The sequence below is a fragment of the Acipenser ruthenus genome, chromosome 4, assembly GCF_902713425.1.
Source record: "Acipenser ruthenus chromosome 4, fAciRut3.2 maternal haplotype, whole genome shotgun sequence".
NCBI classification, from domain to species: Eukaryota; Metazoa; Chordata; class Actinopteri; order Acipenseriformes; family Acipenseridae; genus Acipenser; species Acipenser ruthenus.
Genome location: NC_081192.1, coordinates 34,513,342 through 34,527,257, shown reverse-complemented (window position 1 = coordinate 34,527,257; position 13,916 = coordinate 34,513,342). Strand labels below are relative to the sequence as shown.

The 13,916-nt window shown below is 39.1% G+C and overlaps 1 protein-coding gene across 2 annotated transcripts in view; it reads left to right on the top strand.

Annotated features, from left to right (window-relative positions):
• Positions 1 to 13,916, top strand: part of LOC117400779 (RNA polymerase II subunit A C-terminal domain phosphatase-like) — a 155,538-nt gene that overhangs the window by 38,853 nt on the left and 102,769 nt on the right. For both annotated transcript variants that reach the window (XM_034001111.3, XM_034920182.2), the window contains 2 exons: positions 2,434 to 2,575; positions 3,919 to 4,149. In XM_034001111.3, coding sequence (XP_033857002.3) covers positions 2,434 to 2,575; positions 3,919 to 4,149 — 373 coding nt within the window. The remainder of the gene's footprint in view (positions 1 to 2,433; positions 2,576 to 3,918; positions 4,150 to 13,916) is intronic.

Below are 13,916 nucleotides of genomic sequence, written 5' to 3'. Positions count from 1 at the left end.
TGTTACAAATTCTGAAAAGGGGATTCAAATGATTGCTAGTAAACTTTAATGCAACCAGGTTCAATAAAGCAAATTCTGATTTGGTATTTACAGTGAATTTTGGTGAATTTACTATTTACTGAACTGTGCTCAACTTGCGAGTATTTTAACCTCACTGAAAGTGTAACCTGCTGTTTTAAACACATTGTATATTATGAAGTGCCCCAGGTCCAACACGTTGTTGTTGTTGTTAATATTATTACTGTGCTACAAGATTTTTTGTTTTTTTGCGTGCTACAAACTGAAAAAGGGATTCAAATGATTGCTTGTAAACTATAATGCAGCCACATTAAATAATGTAAACTCTTATTTGGTATTTCGTTCTGTTTGATATTTTATTTTAAAACACTGAAACTCAAAATCAATTATTGTAAGGTGACATTGGTTTTATGTTGGGAAATGTTTTTAAGAAAAATAAAAAACTGAAATATCTTGCTTGCATAAGTATTCAACCCCCACACATTAATATTAGGTAGAGTCACCTTTCGCTGCAATAACAGCTTTAAGTCTTTTGGGGTAAGTATGTACCAGCTTTGCACACAGTGTTGGAGTGATTTTGGCCCATTCTTCTTGGCAGATTTGCTCCAGGTTGTTCAGGTTGGTTGGACGACACTTGGACTGCAATTTTCAAATAGTGCCACAGATTCTTAATGGGATTGAGATCAGGACTTTGACTGGACCACTGTAGGACATTCACCTTTTTGTTCTTGAGCCACTCCAATGTTGCTTTGGCCTTGTGCTTGGGATCATTGACCTGCTGAAAGGTGAATTTCCTCCCAAGCTTCAGTTTTTTAGCGGACTGAAGCAGGTTCTCTTGCAGTATTTCCCTGTATTTTGCTCCATCCATTCTTCCTTCAGTTTTAACAAGATGCCCAGTCCCTGCTGATGAGAAGCATCCCCACCCACAGCATGATGCTGCCACCACCATACTTCACTGTAGGGATGGTGTGTCTTGAGGCATGGGCAGTGTTAGGTTTGCGCCACACATAGCGCTTTGAGTTTTGGCCAAAAAGCTCTATTTTGGTCTCATCTGACCACAAAACCTTTTCCCACATTGCAGCTGGGTCACTCTCATGCTTTCTGGCAAACTCCAGACGTGCTTTCAGATGGTACTTTTTGAGTACCATTACTCCACTCCCAGCCACTGAACTCTGTAGCTCCTTCAAAGTTATTGTTGGCCTCTCTGTGGCATCTCTCACAAGTCTCCTTCTTGTCTGAGCGCTGAGTTTTGAGGGACGGCCTTTTCTTGGCAGTGCCTGGGTGGTGTGATGCAGCTTCCACTTCCTGATTATTGATCCAACTGTGCTCACTGGGATATCCAAACACTTGGATATTATTTTGTACCCTTTCCCTAATCTATGCATTTGTATTACTTTATCTCTAACTTCTGTAGAATGCTCTTTGGTCTTCATTTTCCTTCAGATTCACAGCCTGACCAATGATCCTTCAACAGTAGGGTTTTTATCCAGAAAATGTGACAGCAACTTTAATGGTTCACAGGTGGAGGCCAATGGTAAAGTAATTGTGTCCTCGTTAGGGCAATTTCTTTCATTGGTGTAAACTGGGAGCTTCCACAGCACAGGGGTTGAATACTTATGCAAGCAAGATATTTCAGTTTTTTATTTTTCTTAAAAATATTTCCCAACATAAAACCAATGTCACCTTACAATAATTGATTTTGAGTTTCAGTGTTTTAAAATAAAATATCAAACAGAACGCAATTTCAATGTACCATTTGTAATTCAGTAATATGAGAGAATTGGTTAGGGGTCTGAATACTTTTGCAAGGCACTGTATATATAAATAAAAAAAGTAATTTAATTTCTTAGTTTTTTGTTTTGTCAATTAATGAAGACTTTTTTTTAAATGCATGGAAATATGCTGTGGCAATAAAAAAAAATGACATTAATAAAAACTGAAAAACAGAAGCCCTAGTGCTAATTCTTGCAGGCTTAATGGGCTGGCTTTTGACTTAAAATGGGTGCCATTGCATAGAAACAGTACGCTTTGAGCTACTGTCTTAATATTTGGTACACAGCTGTATTCTTTGATTTGCTACATAAGTAATTATTTCACTGCCGCAATGCCTTGCCCTCTGGCCATGTCAATTATTCAGATGACATGCTTTGACATAGTGTACATATGTTTTTCATGTTTCCATATTACTTCATATTTACAACCATTTGATCTGATATGACCATACTTATTAGACTATGCTACTGGGGATATTTTGTTATTTGTTCACAAACTCATTTTGGTTATTTCTGTAGTTGCTTCTCAACATGCCTGGAAAAATATTCAGTCAGGTTCTCATCATACTGTTGTCTGTAAATGTGATTGATTGCATGTCTGTCTGATTTTCTGACAACCTGGGGGGGTTCTTTTTTGTCCCAGGTACCGAGAAAGTAAGACAAGCCCAGGGCTGTAAACACCTGCACATTGTCAACCCAGACTGGTTGTGGGGGTGTCTGGAGCAGTGGGAGAGAGTGGAAGAACAGCTTTTCCCTTTGAAGGAGGACTACATCAAAACACAAAGGTAAAAACTTGGACGGAACAAAATGGGTATTTTAAAGAAGTAAACTGTGGCATATTTGCAGATCAAATACTGCCATTAACTTTATATTAAAGTAGTGATAACCAGTAACTTTACATCCAAATCCATTTCTTACCTCAGCTTATTGCTGGCATTTGGGGTGTGTTTTTTTTTTTTTTTTTTTTTAATCTGTAAGGGTTCAATCTGGGATATAGGTGTGTGGAACAGGCATTAAATGTCCCACTGCATTTATTCATCTGTGTAGGTTTAGTGGTTTGTTTTCTTCTCTATTATAAATGTATAGTGTAAATAGTGTTTGGATGTCTGATGATGCTGGATAAAGTTGATGGTGAAGTACTATATTAGAAAAATAAACCTAAAATAAAATGTAATTTGCCAAGTGCTTCTAGGAAGCTATAACACACCTGTTTCTGCTGCCTCCAATTTAAGGATTGCTACTGATTCATCTTCCGTGCTGGTGAGAGCGGCAGCGTGTGTGGCAATTGTGTAAGAACATCGGGAAAGGACACTGGCTGTTCTAGGGTGTTTCTGTGTTGTGTTATTTTATTAGTTAATTATGTATTTTAAATGTTTGTAATTCTTCATTGCTTTTATATGTCTGCTATGTCTTTTAGTCTGCCATGTATCTCTGTATCCTTATTTCTTTTTCTATTTTCTTTTTCCTTCTTGCAGAAACAAACATTTAAGTTTTTTTTTAGTATTTTTATATTGTTTAATTTCTGTAAGTTGCTTTTGATGAGTGTCTTCATAATAATAATAAAAATAATAATAATAAAGTAATTTGGTACATTGAATGAAATGTCTCGGATGAAAGAGAACTTTCTGGCACTGAAAGAAGGTACTTGATAGTAATCTGAGTGAGCAATTGAAGTCTGGCATGCAGACAACTAGATAATGATCTAAGAAAATGCAGTTAGGATAGTGATTTCGAAGCAAGCACTTAGTTCAAGAGCTGTGTCTAAAAAAATATTGTTAATGTTTGTTTTGTTTTTTTTTGTTTTGACTGAAATGGCTATATAGTGGACTTTTGAAAAAAAAAAACTGATTTATAAATTGGGGTTTGGATTTCAAGCTTTACCCCTAAATACTAATAAAACCCAGAAACAAATAAATTGATATTATCCGATAAACACAAAAGAACACCGGCAACTGCAACATATTCTGTTTTCACTTACTCAGTTAAACCCCTGGTGCAGTTTACTGTTGTATTTTTTTTTTCTTCCCCTCTTTCTCTTGCCGCATTATTGTTTGCAAAAGTAGATGTATAACACATTTATGTTCCAAATAGTCATTCTTGTTGGGGTTTCCCATTCTTCCTATTTCAGAACCAACAGTCCTGCCACATTTCCCGACATCCAAAGTACATTTCAGGCGCCGTTGTTCCACCCAACTCCCATCCACCCGAAGGTACAGGCCGGCCCGGAGGTACGGATCTACGACCCTGTAACAGGGAAACTGATCAGGAAGGGTTCCCAGAGCTCCAGGCAGTCTCCATACATCCAGTTGCCAGCTTCCCCAGTCACACTGCCGGTGCACGGAGAGCAGTCTTCCTTCAGGTACTACCAGGTGCCTCTGCTGGGGCCAAAATAGTTCTTTTTGTTAATGGATTTGTACCATCATAAAATTACTTTCATGTGTCTCATTTAGTAAATAACTGTGGTTGCATCAGCTGAGCAGTAAGATAGGGTCAGGTTTGCATTTTAACTACGTTGAACCAAAAAAATACACTAACACACAATATTTACCTTTTCCATTGTGTTATTCAACCAACTCCTATGTATAGGTGGACTTAAGTACTATTAAAAATTGTATGGGAATATATGGCGGAACATGTTAATTTATTTGTACTTGTTATAAATCATCATCAAATCAAATTTTATTTATAAAGCGGCATTCACACCAAAGGCATCTCAAGGCGCTGTATGGCAACAACAATTCATAATCAAATACAATCTAAAAACACTACAGGAAAATGGTGTTTAAAAAAAACAGTAAAGGCACGCAAGGATTAAAATGTATGGAAGTAAGACTTGCATCTAGATTTAAAAGCTGTAACAGTCACAGCCTCCCTAACAAATGCAGGAAGGGCATTCCTTAACTGGTGCTATGTGAGAAAGTCCTGTACCCTGTGATCTAAGTAAATGACTGGGTACATATGGGGTGAGTAACTCTTGTAAATAAACGGGTGTCATGCCATTCTGGGTTTTACAAGTTAGCAGCAAAATCTTAAAATCAATTCTAAACTCCACTGGGAGCCAATGTAAAGAAGCCAGAACAGGGGTAATATGTTCCCTTTTGGTAGTTTTAGTTAGGATTCTAGCGGCTGTGTTTTGGACGAGCTCAAGTCGAAATAGCACAGTTTTTGGGATACGAGAGAAGAGTGCATTACAGTAATCAATTCTGGATGATACAAATGCATGCATGTCTCTCGGCATCACATATGGAAATTATGTCTCCTAATTTTTGCAGTATTTCGCAAAATATATTTCTCAAATGACAAAGCAGATAGTTTTTTATTTTTTATCTAAGACCGGAAGATAAGTTACTAAGCTGAGGCTCTTATAATACCACATTATTTTTTTTATTTTTTTTAATATCTGCTAGACAAGCCGTAACAAGTAGCCCGCCAGCACAAGTATATCCTGGCTTTATGGACAAATAAAGCTGTGTGTTGTCTGCATAACAATGGTAATTCACCCCATCAGGGTTTCCCCTGGGTTCTAGATTTTTGTAGTCACTAGTGACTAATACTTTCTAAAAACATTAGTCACTCAAGATATTCAGTAGTCACTACTGGCGCACAGCTCAAGTCTTCAAGGGTGTTATGAATCCTGTTTTTATTTTATACCTTAAATCACTGTATTGACCAAAACAATTATTTAATTAAACCATTTTAATAATGCTCTACAGTTTAAATAAATTGGTAATTTACAGCTGTAAAGTTTTAGAACATTAAAACTCAAGAACCAGATTTATTTGCCCTAAAAAGCTACATACAGACACAGAATGCATTATGAATTACTTATACCATGTATGTCTTTTTACAATAAAAGGAAAAAAAAAACATTTTTAGAATATTATATACAACCCATGGAAACAGAGTTTTCCAATAAGGCTGAAACTTTGCTGCATATTTTCTTTTTCTTTTATCTGATGCTTGTGAGCTTTGTTTGTTCTTTTTTGTCTGGTGTTCCGAATCCAAGTCTTCATCTTCTACAACTTGTTGTGTTTGTTCTGTTTCACTCTTGCTGTGGCCGCGCTGAAAAAAACAGTGGATTTTCTTCTGCAACATTTTACAGTATTGGCTAACAGTTTTGTTTTTTAATTTGCGCGCACAAGTTTACCGCAATCATGTATTTATATTGATGATAAAGTTATAGAAAAGAAGGCAAAGAAAAGTTCACTATCCACGCACCTCTACAGCTGACCTCAATACGAAAACATATTACTGGCATTTTTAAATTATTGGTGACTAAAACGTACAGTACTGATGCTAATTAGAAAATAATAATAAAACGCTTACCTAGTATCAGTGTAATGGATATCCCTGCTTGTTACCACGCAAATCACTGATGATGGCAGGGAAATTGGAGAGAGCTTCAGTCGCAAGACATTTTTGGCGTTTTTAATCTTTGGTGGTATTTCGTCTTGATCGCCCTTTGCTAGTAATGTACTAATATTGAGCAAACAATCCACATTTTTTCACTGGATTGAAAGCTAAAAACTCTTACTACTCTCACACCAGACGTACGGCATGTCAAACTAGACCGCATGGGGGCTCCCGAGTGGCGCATCCAGTAAAAGCATTCACTAGAGTGCAGGATGCGCTCTATAGCCTGGACGTCGCCGGTTCGAGTCCAGACTATTCCACAGCCGACCGTGGACGGGAGCTCCCAGGGGGCGGCGCTCAATTGGCCGAGCGTCGCCCGGGGGGAGGGAGGGTTAGGTCAGCCAGGGTGTCCTCGGCTCACTGCGCAGCAGCGACCCCTGTAGTCTGGCCGGGCGCCTGCGGGCTTGCCTGTAAGCTGCCCAGAGCTGCGTTGTCCTCCGACGCTGTAGCTCTGAGGCGGCTGCGCGGTGAGTTCGCAGTGTGTAAAGAAGCGGGCGGCTGACGGCACACGCTTCGGAGGACAGCGTGTGTTCATCTTCGTCCCTCCCGAGTCAGCGCAGGGGTGGTAACGGTGAGCTGAGCCTAAAAAATAATTGGGCATTTCAAATTGGGGAGAAAATAATAATAAAAAAAAAAAACTAATTGGCAACGACTAAATTATTAAAAAAAAAAAAAAATAGAAAACTAGACCGCATGACAATACTGCGGTTTCTGACTGGCTATGCATTCTGTATTTTGAAATGAACCAATAATATTAAGTTACAATAAACTTTAAAATAAATATCGACTTGCAGGCATGAACGCACACAGGAAATAAAATGATTTAAAGACTAGGCTTTTAGTTTTTTAAAATGTCTTTTTTTGTATCCCAGACAGACTGCAGTAACCGCCCAACTTATATTACATTTAAACAACAGGGCTTATTTAAAATGTACATATTTAATATGTAAATTAGTCGTGTGTGCACTGAACGCTCTGTCACAGCACATCAGTCTGGTGTTGGCGATTAAACGTTGATTACATGACAAAAGTTTGCAGTAGATTGGCAAGTGGTACTAAATAAAATGTGTTGTCTGCCATTTCAGAATTTTTCTCGAGTACCCCCAGGGGTACGTGTACCCCAGTTTGAAAACTGCTAGAAGAAACCACATTACCAACAGATACAGTTTAATAGTAGTAGTATTTAAAAGCCGTTGTCCTGACTGGTAAATTATTCCAGCTTCCCCTTTTATTTTGACAATTTCCATATAAAAAATTGCATATTTATCTTGACATTTTTCATTCTTAGCCACCAAGTAAATATTTTGTATAGTTTTCAAAGCAAGTTTTGCTTTATTCTTTTACAACACACGTTGGTGTTGTTGATATGATAAACGCGTATATCTGCTTCAGGTACTTTTATTGAAATTTTTTCAAGGTTAAACGATAGGCCCGTGTTACACTGAACACTACAAATAAAATGTCAAATATACACTATGTATTTCGTTGGTTTTGTGGATTTGCTATGTTTTTAACTTATTTTAATACTGCACATAATTATATAGTTTAGAAAATGCTACTTGCCAAAACCATGCTGCATGTGAACTGTATTGCATAATTTCCTTTATTCCGATTCCAGTGGTGTTTTCTCAGTGCAAGATGTATTGTAGGCATATATACAGCGCCGTATAAAACCACATACCCTGTATATATATAATTTTATCATGCTCGTTATAGGCTTACTGGCGAAATGGTCAAGAGACAGTTGGTGCTTAACACATACAGAATAATTTTGGCCCTGAATTTTAGCATTTTTGGTCAGACACATTTCACATATTTTTAACGTTACCGTAGGCTACTTTTTCTTTTTTTTTTTTTTTTAGTTAATGATGCGTTTTCGTTTCATAAATCTTCTGCACACAGTATTTTTAAGCACAACTGTAATAACCTATATTTCAACAGTCACTGCCGAAGCTTATTACTTATTCTTCCAGAAGTAATGGTCGGGTGTAACAGGGATACGAGGTTATATTTCCGCCGGGCCATGTTGTTAACAAGCCTGATGTTGTCGTCCAGGCTTTACTGTGAAACTGACTGTAACCAGGGAGGGTGTGAGCGCATTCTACTGGACTGGAGAATAAAAACACGGGAGTTTAATTATGAAAACGCAAGTATAAACAAACAAGTAAAAAAGATTAGCCTGTCGTCAGACATGTCATGGTAATACTAAATGTATTCATTTACTACGTATTGGTATTGATTACGTCTGGTCTGGGGAAGAGGGACACACGAAAGCGCGTAGTCGTGAAAGCTCAGCAGCAGAAGCTGTCAGGTTGCAAAGAATAATGTGAGGCTGAAAGCTACAGCAGCACCTAGTACAGCCTCGTGAAGCGGTCTGGGTTACCATGGTAACTGACACGCAACATGAAACTGAGGCGCTGACTGCATTTACGTCGCCTACCACGGGATGAGAATGTTGCAGAGTCAATGAATCGATGATGCTGAGGCGCTGATCCGATCAGCAGCAGTGACTCTATGGTTTAGCGATCCCTTCTTTTGAAGAACGAGACGTTGTGTGTGACTTTAACAAAAGGGATTTTTTTTATAGTACAAACAGAAACGATCGTCACTAGTGACGATTCCACATTTTTTTTTGTCGTCACTTTCAAAAAACATTCGCAAGTTACGAGAGTGACGAGCGACAGCGAAACCCCTGCACCCCATGTCTATGGATAATGTCACCCAGAGCAAGCATATATAGTGAGAACAACAGTGTGCCCAAGATAGACCCCTGTGGGACCCCATATAGGACATCAGACCTTTCAGATATGTCCTTCCCATAAGAGACAAACTGGAATCTGTCTGCAAGATAGGACTTAAACCACGAACAAACAGTGTCTGTCCTACAGGGTATTCAAGGCAGTTAAGTAGAATGGAGTGGTCTATAGTGTCGAATGTGGCACTTAGATCGAAGATAACTAATACTGAAGTCAGAGCTTAAGAGCAGGTCGTTAACTACTCTTACAAGGGCTGTTTTGGTGCTATGAGCCCTATTGAATCCAGACTGAAATTTCTCCATGACTCAATTTTGAGCGATATACTTCTCTAGTTGGGTTGAAACCACTCTTTATAAAATTGTCTAAAAAAGGTAGATTGGAAATTGGCCTATAGTTACTTATGGATCCAAAGTATGTTTAAGTACTGGTTTTACCACAGCTACAGTGCCTTGCATAAGTATTCACCCCCCTTGGACTTTTCCACATTTTGTAGTGTTACAACCTGGGATTAAAATGGATTTAATTGGGATTTTTACCATTTGATTTACACAACATACTTAACTCTTTGAAGGTGCAAAATATTTTTTATTGTGAGTTAATTAAACAAAAAAAAAGACATTTGTATTCACCCCCCTGAGTCAATACTTGGTAGAAGCACCTTTGGCAGCAATTACAGCTGTGAGTCATTTTGGGTAAGTCTCTACCATCTTTGCACATCTGGATCCTGCAATTTTTGCCCATTCTTCTTGGCAAAATTGCTCAAGCTCTGTCAAGTTGGATTGGGACCGTTGGTGAACAGCAATTTTCAAGTCTTGCCACAGATTCTCAATTGGATTGAGGTCTGGGCTTTGACTGGGCCATTCTAAGACATTCAGGTTCTTGTTTTTAAACCACTCCATGGTAGCTTTGGCTGTGTGTTTAGGGTCATTGTCCTGCTGGAAGGTGAACCTCCGGCCCAGTCCCTCTTGCAGACTGAAACAGGTTTTCCTCTAGAATTTCCCTGTATTTTTTTGCCTTCAATCCTGACCAGTTTCCCAGTCCCTGCCGATGAAAAGCATCCCCATAACATGATGCTGCCACCACCATGCTTCACCGTGGGGATGGTGTTCTCAGGGTGATGAGCAGTGTTGGCTTTGCGCAACACATAGCGTTTTGCGCTAAGGCCAAAAAGTTCAATTTTGGTCTCATCAGACCAGAGAACCTTTTTCCACATGTGTGCTGTGTCTCCCACATGCCTTTTGGCAAAATCCAAACGGGATTTGATATGGGTTTTTTTCAGCAATTACTTTCTTCTCGCCACTCTTCCATAAAGCCCAGCTTTGTGGAGCGTCCGGGTTATAGTTGTCCTGTGGACGGTTTTTCCCATCTCAGCTGTGGATCTCTCCAACTCCTTCAGAGTTACCATTGGCCTCTTGGTTGCTTCTCTGACTAATGCCCGGGTTATAGTTGTCCCGTGGACGGTTTTTCCCATCTCAGCTGTGGATCTCTCCAACTCCTTCAGAGTTACCATTGGCCTCTTGGTTGCTTCTCTGACTAATGCCCTCCTTACCTGGTCACTGAATTTTGGTGGACGGCCTTCTCTAGGCAGAGTCGCGTTTGGGCCATATTCTTTCCATGTTCAAAGTTTGGGATATTTTTTTATAACCCAACCTTGATTGGTGCTTGTCTAGAACTTTATCCCGGACTTGTTTTGATAGCTCCTTGGTCTTCATGATGCTGTTTGTTTAGATATGCTCTCTAACAAACTCTGGGGACTTCCAGAAACAGGTGTATTTAATCTGAGATCATGTGACACTTTAATTGCATGCAGGTGGACTCCATTCAACTAATTATGTGACTTCTGAAGGCAATTGGTTGCACCAGAGCTTATTTAGGGGTGTCACAGCAAAGGGGGTGAATACTTATGCAATCAAGCCTTTTTCAGTTTTTTATTTGTAAATAATTTTGAAAAATATGTAGATTTTTTTCCCCAATTCGACATTATGGACTATTTTGTGTAGATCAGTGACACATAACCCTAATTAAATCCATTTTAATTCCAGGTTGTAACACTACAAAATGTGGAAAATTCCAAGGGGGGTGAATACTTATGCAAGGCACTATACCTTAATTGCTAGTGTAACTGTACCTGATGAAAGTGAGCCATTTACAGTTTAAATGTGGTTGCTAACAGTATTAAATTGTATTTTAAGAGTGTAGTAGAAATTGGGTCAAGGGAACAGGTAGTGGTTCTCATCTGCTTAACTATTGTTTCCAATTCATCTAAGGTAATTGGAGAGAAGTCCTGCAAGGTATCTATAGTCGTTAGGAGCAGTGTACTAGGAGCCTCCTGAGTAGAAGGCGTCAATGTGATTTGGTTTCTAATGGCCACTATTTTATTGTTTAAAGTTTAAAAAGTCAGTGCAGCTGTTGCATCGAAGCTGTAGTGAACTGATGCAGCTGTAACAGATTCATGTTAATTAATGAACCAATTTGGCCTATTAACACATGTGACTAAAGTGTAGCACAGGTGAATTAAATACAGATCAATACTGAAATGTGCCCTTTATAAAGTGAAAAATAAGAAAACTCAACTAAGGTGTGTCCTTAAACCTGGTACTCTTCAAAAAACATTTATTTATTATACTGTTTAACATTCTTGACAGTATATGTTTGTAGCTAAAATTCTTGCAGTTTTTTTAAGACAATTTGTTGCATAAATGGCAAGTACTTCCAATGACTTTCTTGGCGTTAAAGACATCAAAGCATGCTGTGACCCATTTGCAAAGCATCGTGGAGAAGCAGGTCAAGGACCACCAGAAGCTGAACTTTGTGTATGGCCAGATGTTGTGTTACCCTTGTATGAAGTTGCTAGTCCATCGTTCTCCTGACCAAGACCAAACATCATCTTCAACACAGTGACCCCGAGTCGAGTTCCAGAGAATCCAGCCCTCATGCTGTTTAAGACAAACAACCTGAAAGCTACATTTTCGAAGCTGAAAAGGAACATGAGATTTCACAAATAAACAAGGCATTGGAGGCAATACAAGAATCTCCACTGAAGAGAAGGAAATTGTCACAAAAGTTATGATCTGATTCAGGCATTCAGAATTCTAAAAGGTATTGACAATGTCGACCCAGGGGACTTTTTCGACCTGAAAAAAGAAACAAGGACCAGGGGTCACAAATGGAGATTAGATAAAGGGGCATTCAGAACAGAAAATAGGAGGCACTTTTTTACACAGAGAATTGTAAGGGTCTGGAACCAACTCCCCAGTAATGTTGTTGAAGCTGACACCCTGGGATCCTGCAAGAAGCTGCTTGAGGAGATTCTGGGATCAATAAGCTACTAACAACCAAATGAGCAAGATGGGCCGAAAGGCCTCCTCTCGTTTGTAAACGGTCTTATGTTCTTATATGTAGCTCAGAAGGTAAAGAAGGTTGGAAGACCAAACAGAAGTGGAAGACCATGAAACAATTAAGGAACAGGCTCAGGCATATCAAGAGATGATGGCCCAGCTGAAGGAAACATTTAATTCAAATATCAGTCAAAGTCAGCAAGTTCATATTTGTTGCTGCTGGATTTATTCCCCTTCTTCACTCCTTTGCCTTCTGTCTCTCCTCCCCCACTCACCCAGCATGCTGTCAACTGGACCTCGTCTTCACCAGGGACTGCTTGCTCCCCGCCCTCTGTCACTCCTCTTGACATCTCTGACCACTACTTTATCGCCTTCTCTCTGTCACTCTTAACCCTTCCTGCTCTGCTGACCCCCTCTGTCAACTTAATGAAATTGAAGAAAACAAGAATGAAGCAAACTCAAAAACAACAACTATTTGGGCAGCTGGTTTTTTTATTGATTGGACGAAACAAAAAGGAATGGTAATGGGCTTAAAAACAGTTTCTCTTGAACAATGTATGCTTCTGTGCGTAATTCAGCTGGTCAAGAGTACTCAATTCTTAACTTTGTTGGCCTCCGTGCTGGTCTCAATCGCTACATAAACAGTGGTGACATAAACCGCAATGTTAGCCTTGTTAGTGACCAGGCATTTAAAAATGCCAAGAATTATTTTTTTGTCAAAACTTAAGATACAAAAAAGGAGGCAACGACACCACAGCTCATCATCCGCGCATTACTACCACTGACCTGGAAAAGCTACGAAACTCAACTGCTCTTTCCAGCAACACACCCTCTGGTCTGGTGCATAAAGTCTAGCTGGATATTCATTTACACATGGCCTGGCATTAGTTTTAAAAAATACATCACTAAAATACCCCCCGGTGCCGGTAGTTGTTGTCCTTCACCCTCGCCAAATTCACTTCTGCCACTTAAATGAAGCTATCTGGTATACTATAAAACCAGTGGGATTAAATCGACTCACTTCAATGATGCCTCGCGTATCACTGGAAACACCCCTCTCTCGTCACTATACGAACCACAGTATTAAAAGCACTGCTGAGCATCTGCTGAGCGATGCTGGCTTGGAGGTGAGAGAAATAATGTTGATTACTGGCCACAGATGACAGTCCAGTTTAAGAAGCTACTGGTCTGCTTCGGCTCAAAACCAAAAGCAGTGGAGTTCAGTTTTTTTCAGGTTGTACTGAAAGCAATATTTCAGCACCTCGAGACCATTCATCTTCATCTGCGGGTTCTCTCACAAAATTCAAGGATAAAGAGGAGGAATCACGTTGTACAGCCCCTCCTAGTGGATGTCTCTTGAATTTGTCATGTTTTCCATTTTCAATGGAACATTTTACAACAAATGGAAACGTTGCAAATCTCCAGTTTAATGTTTACAACAAATATCTGTGATAGAGGGAGTGTAATGAATGAATTGCTGGAATATGCATATGTCATATACTCCTGCCAAGCATTAATTATTAGTTTAAAAGTTCAGCAAGTCAATACAGTGTATGTGTGTGTATTTATATTTTATATATATTTAATGCTTAGGGATCATTCTAAGCTTTGCCATTGTT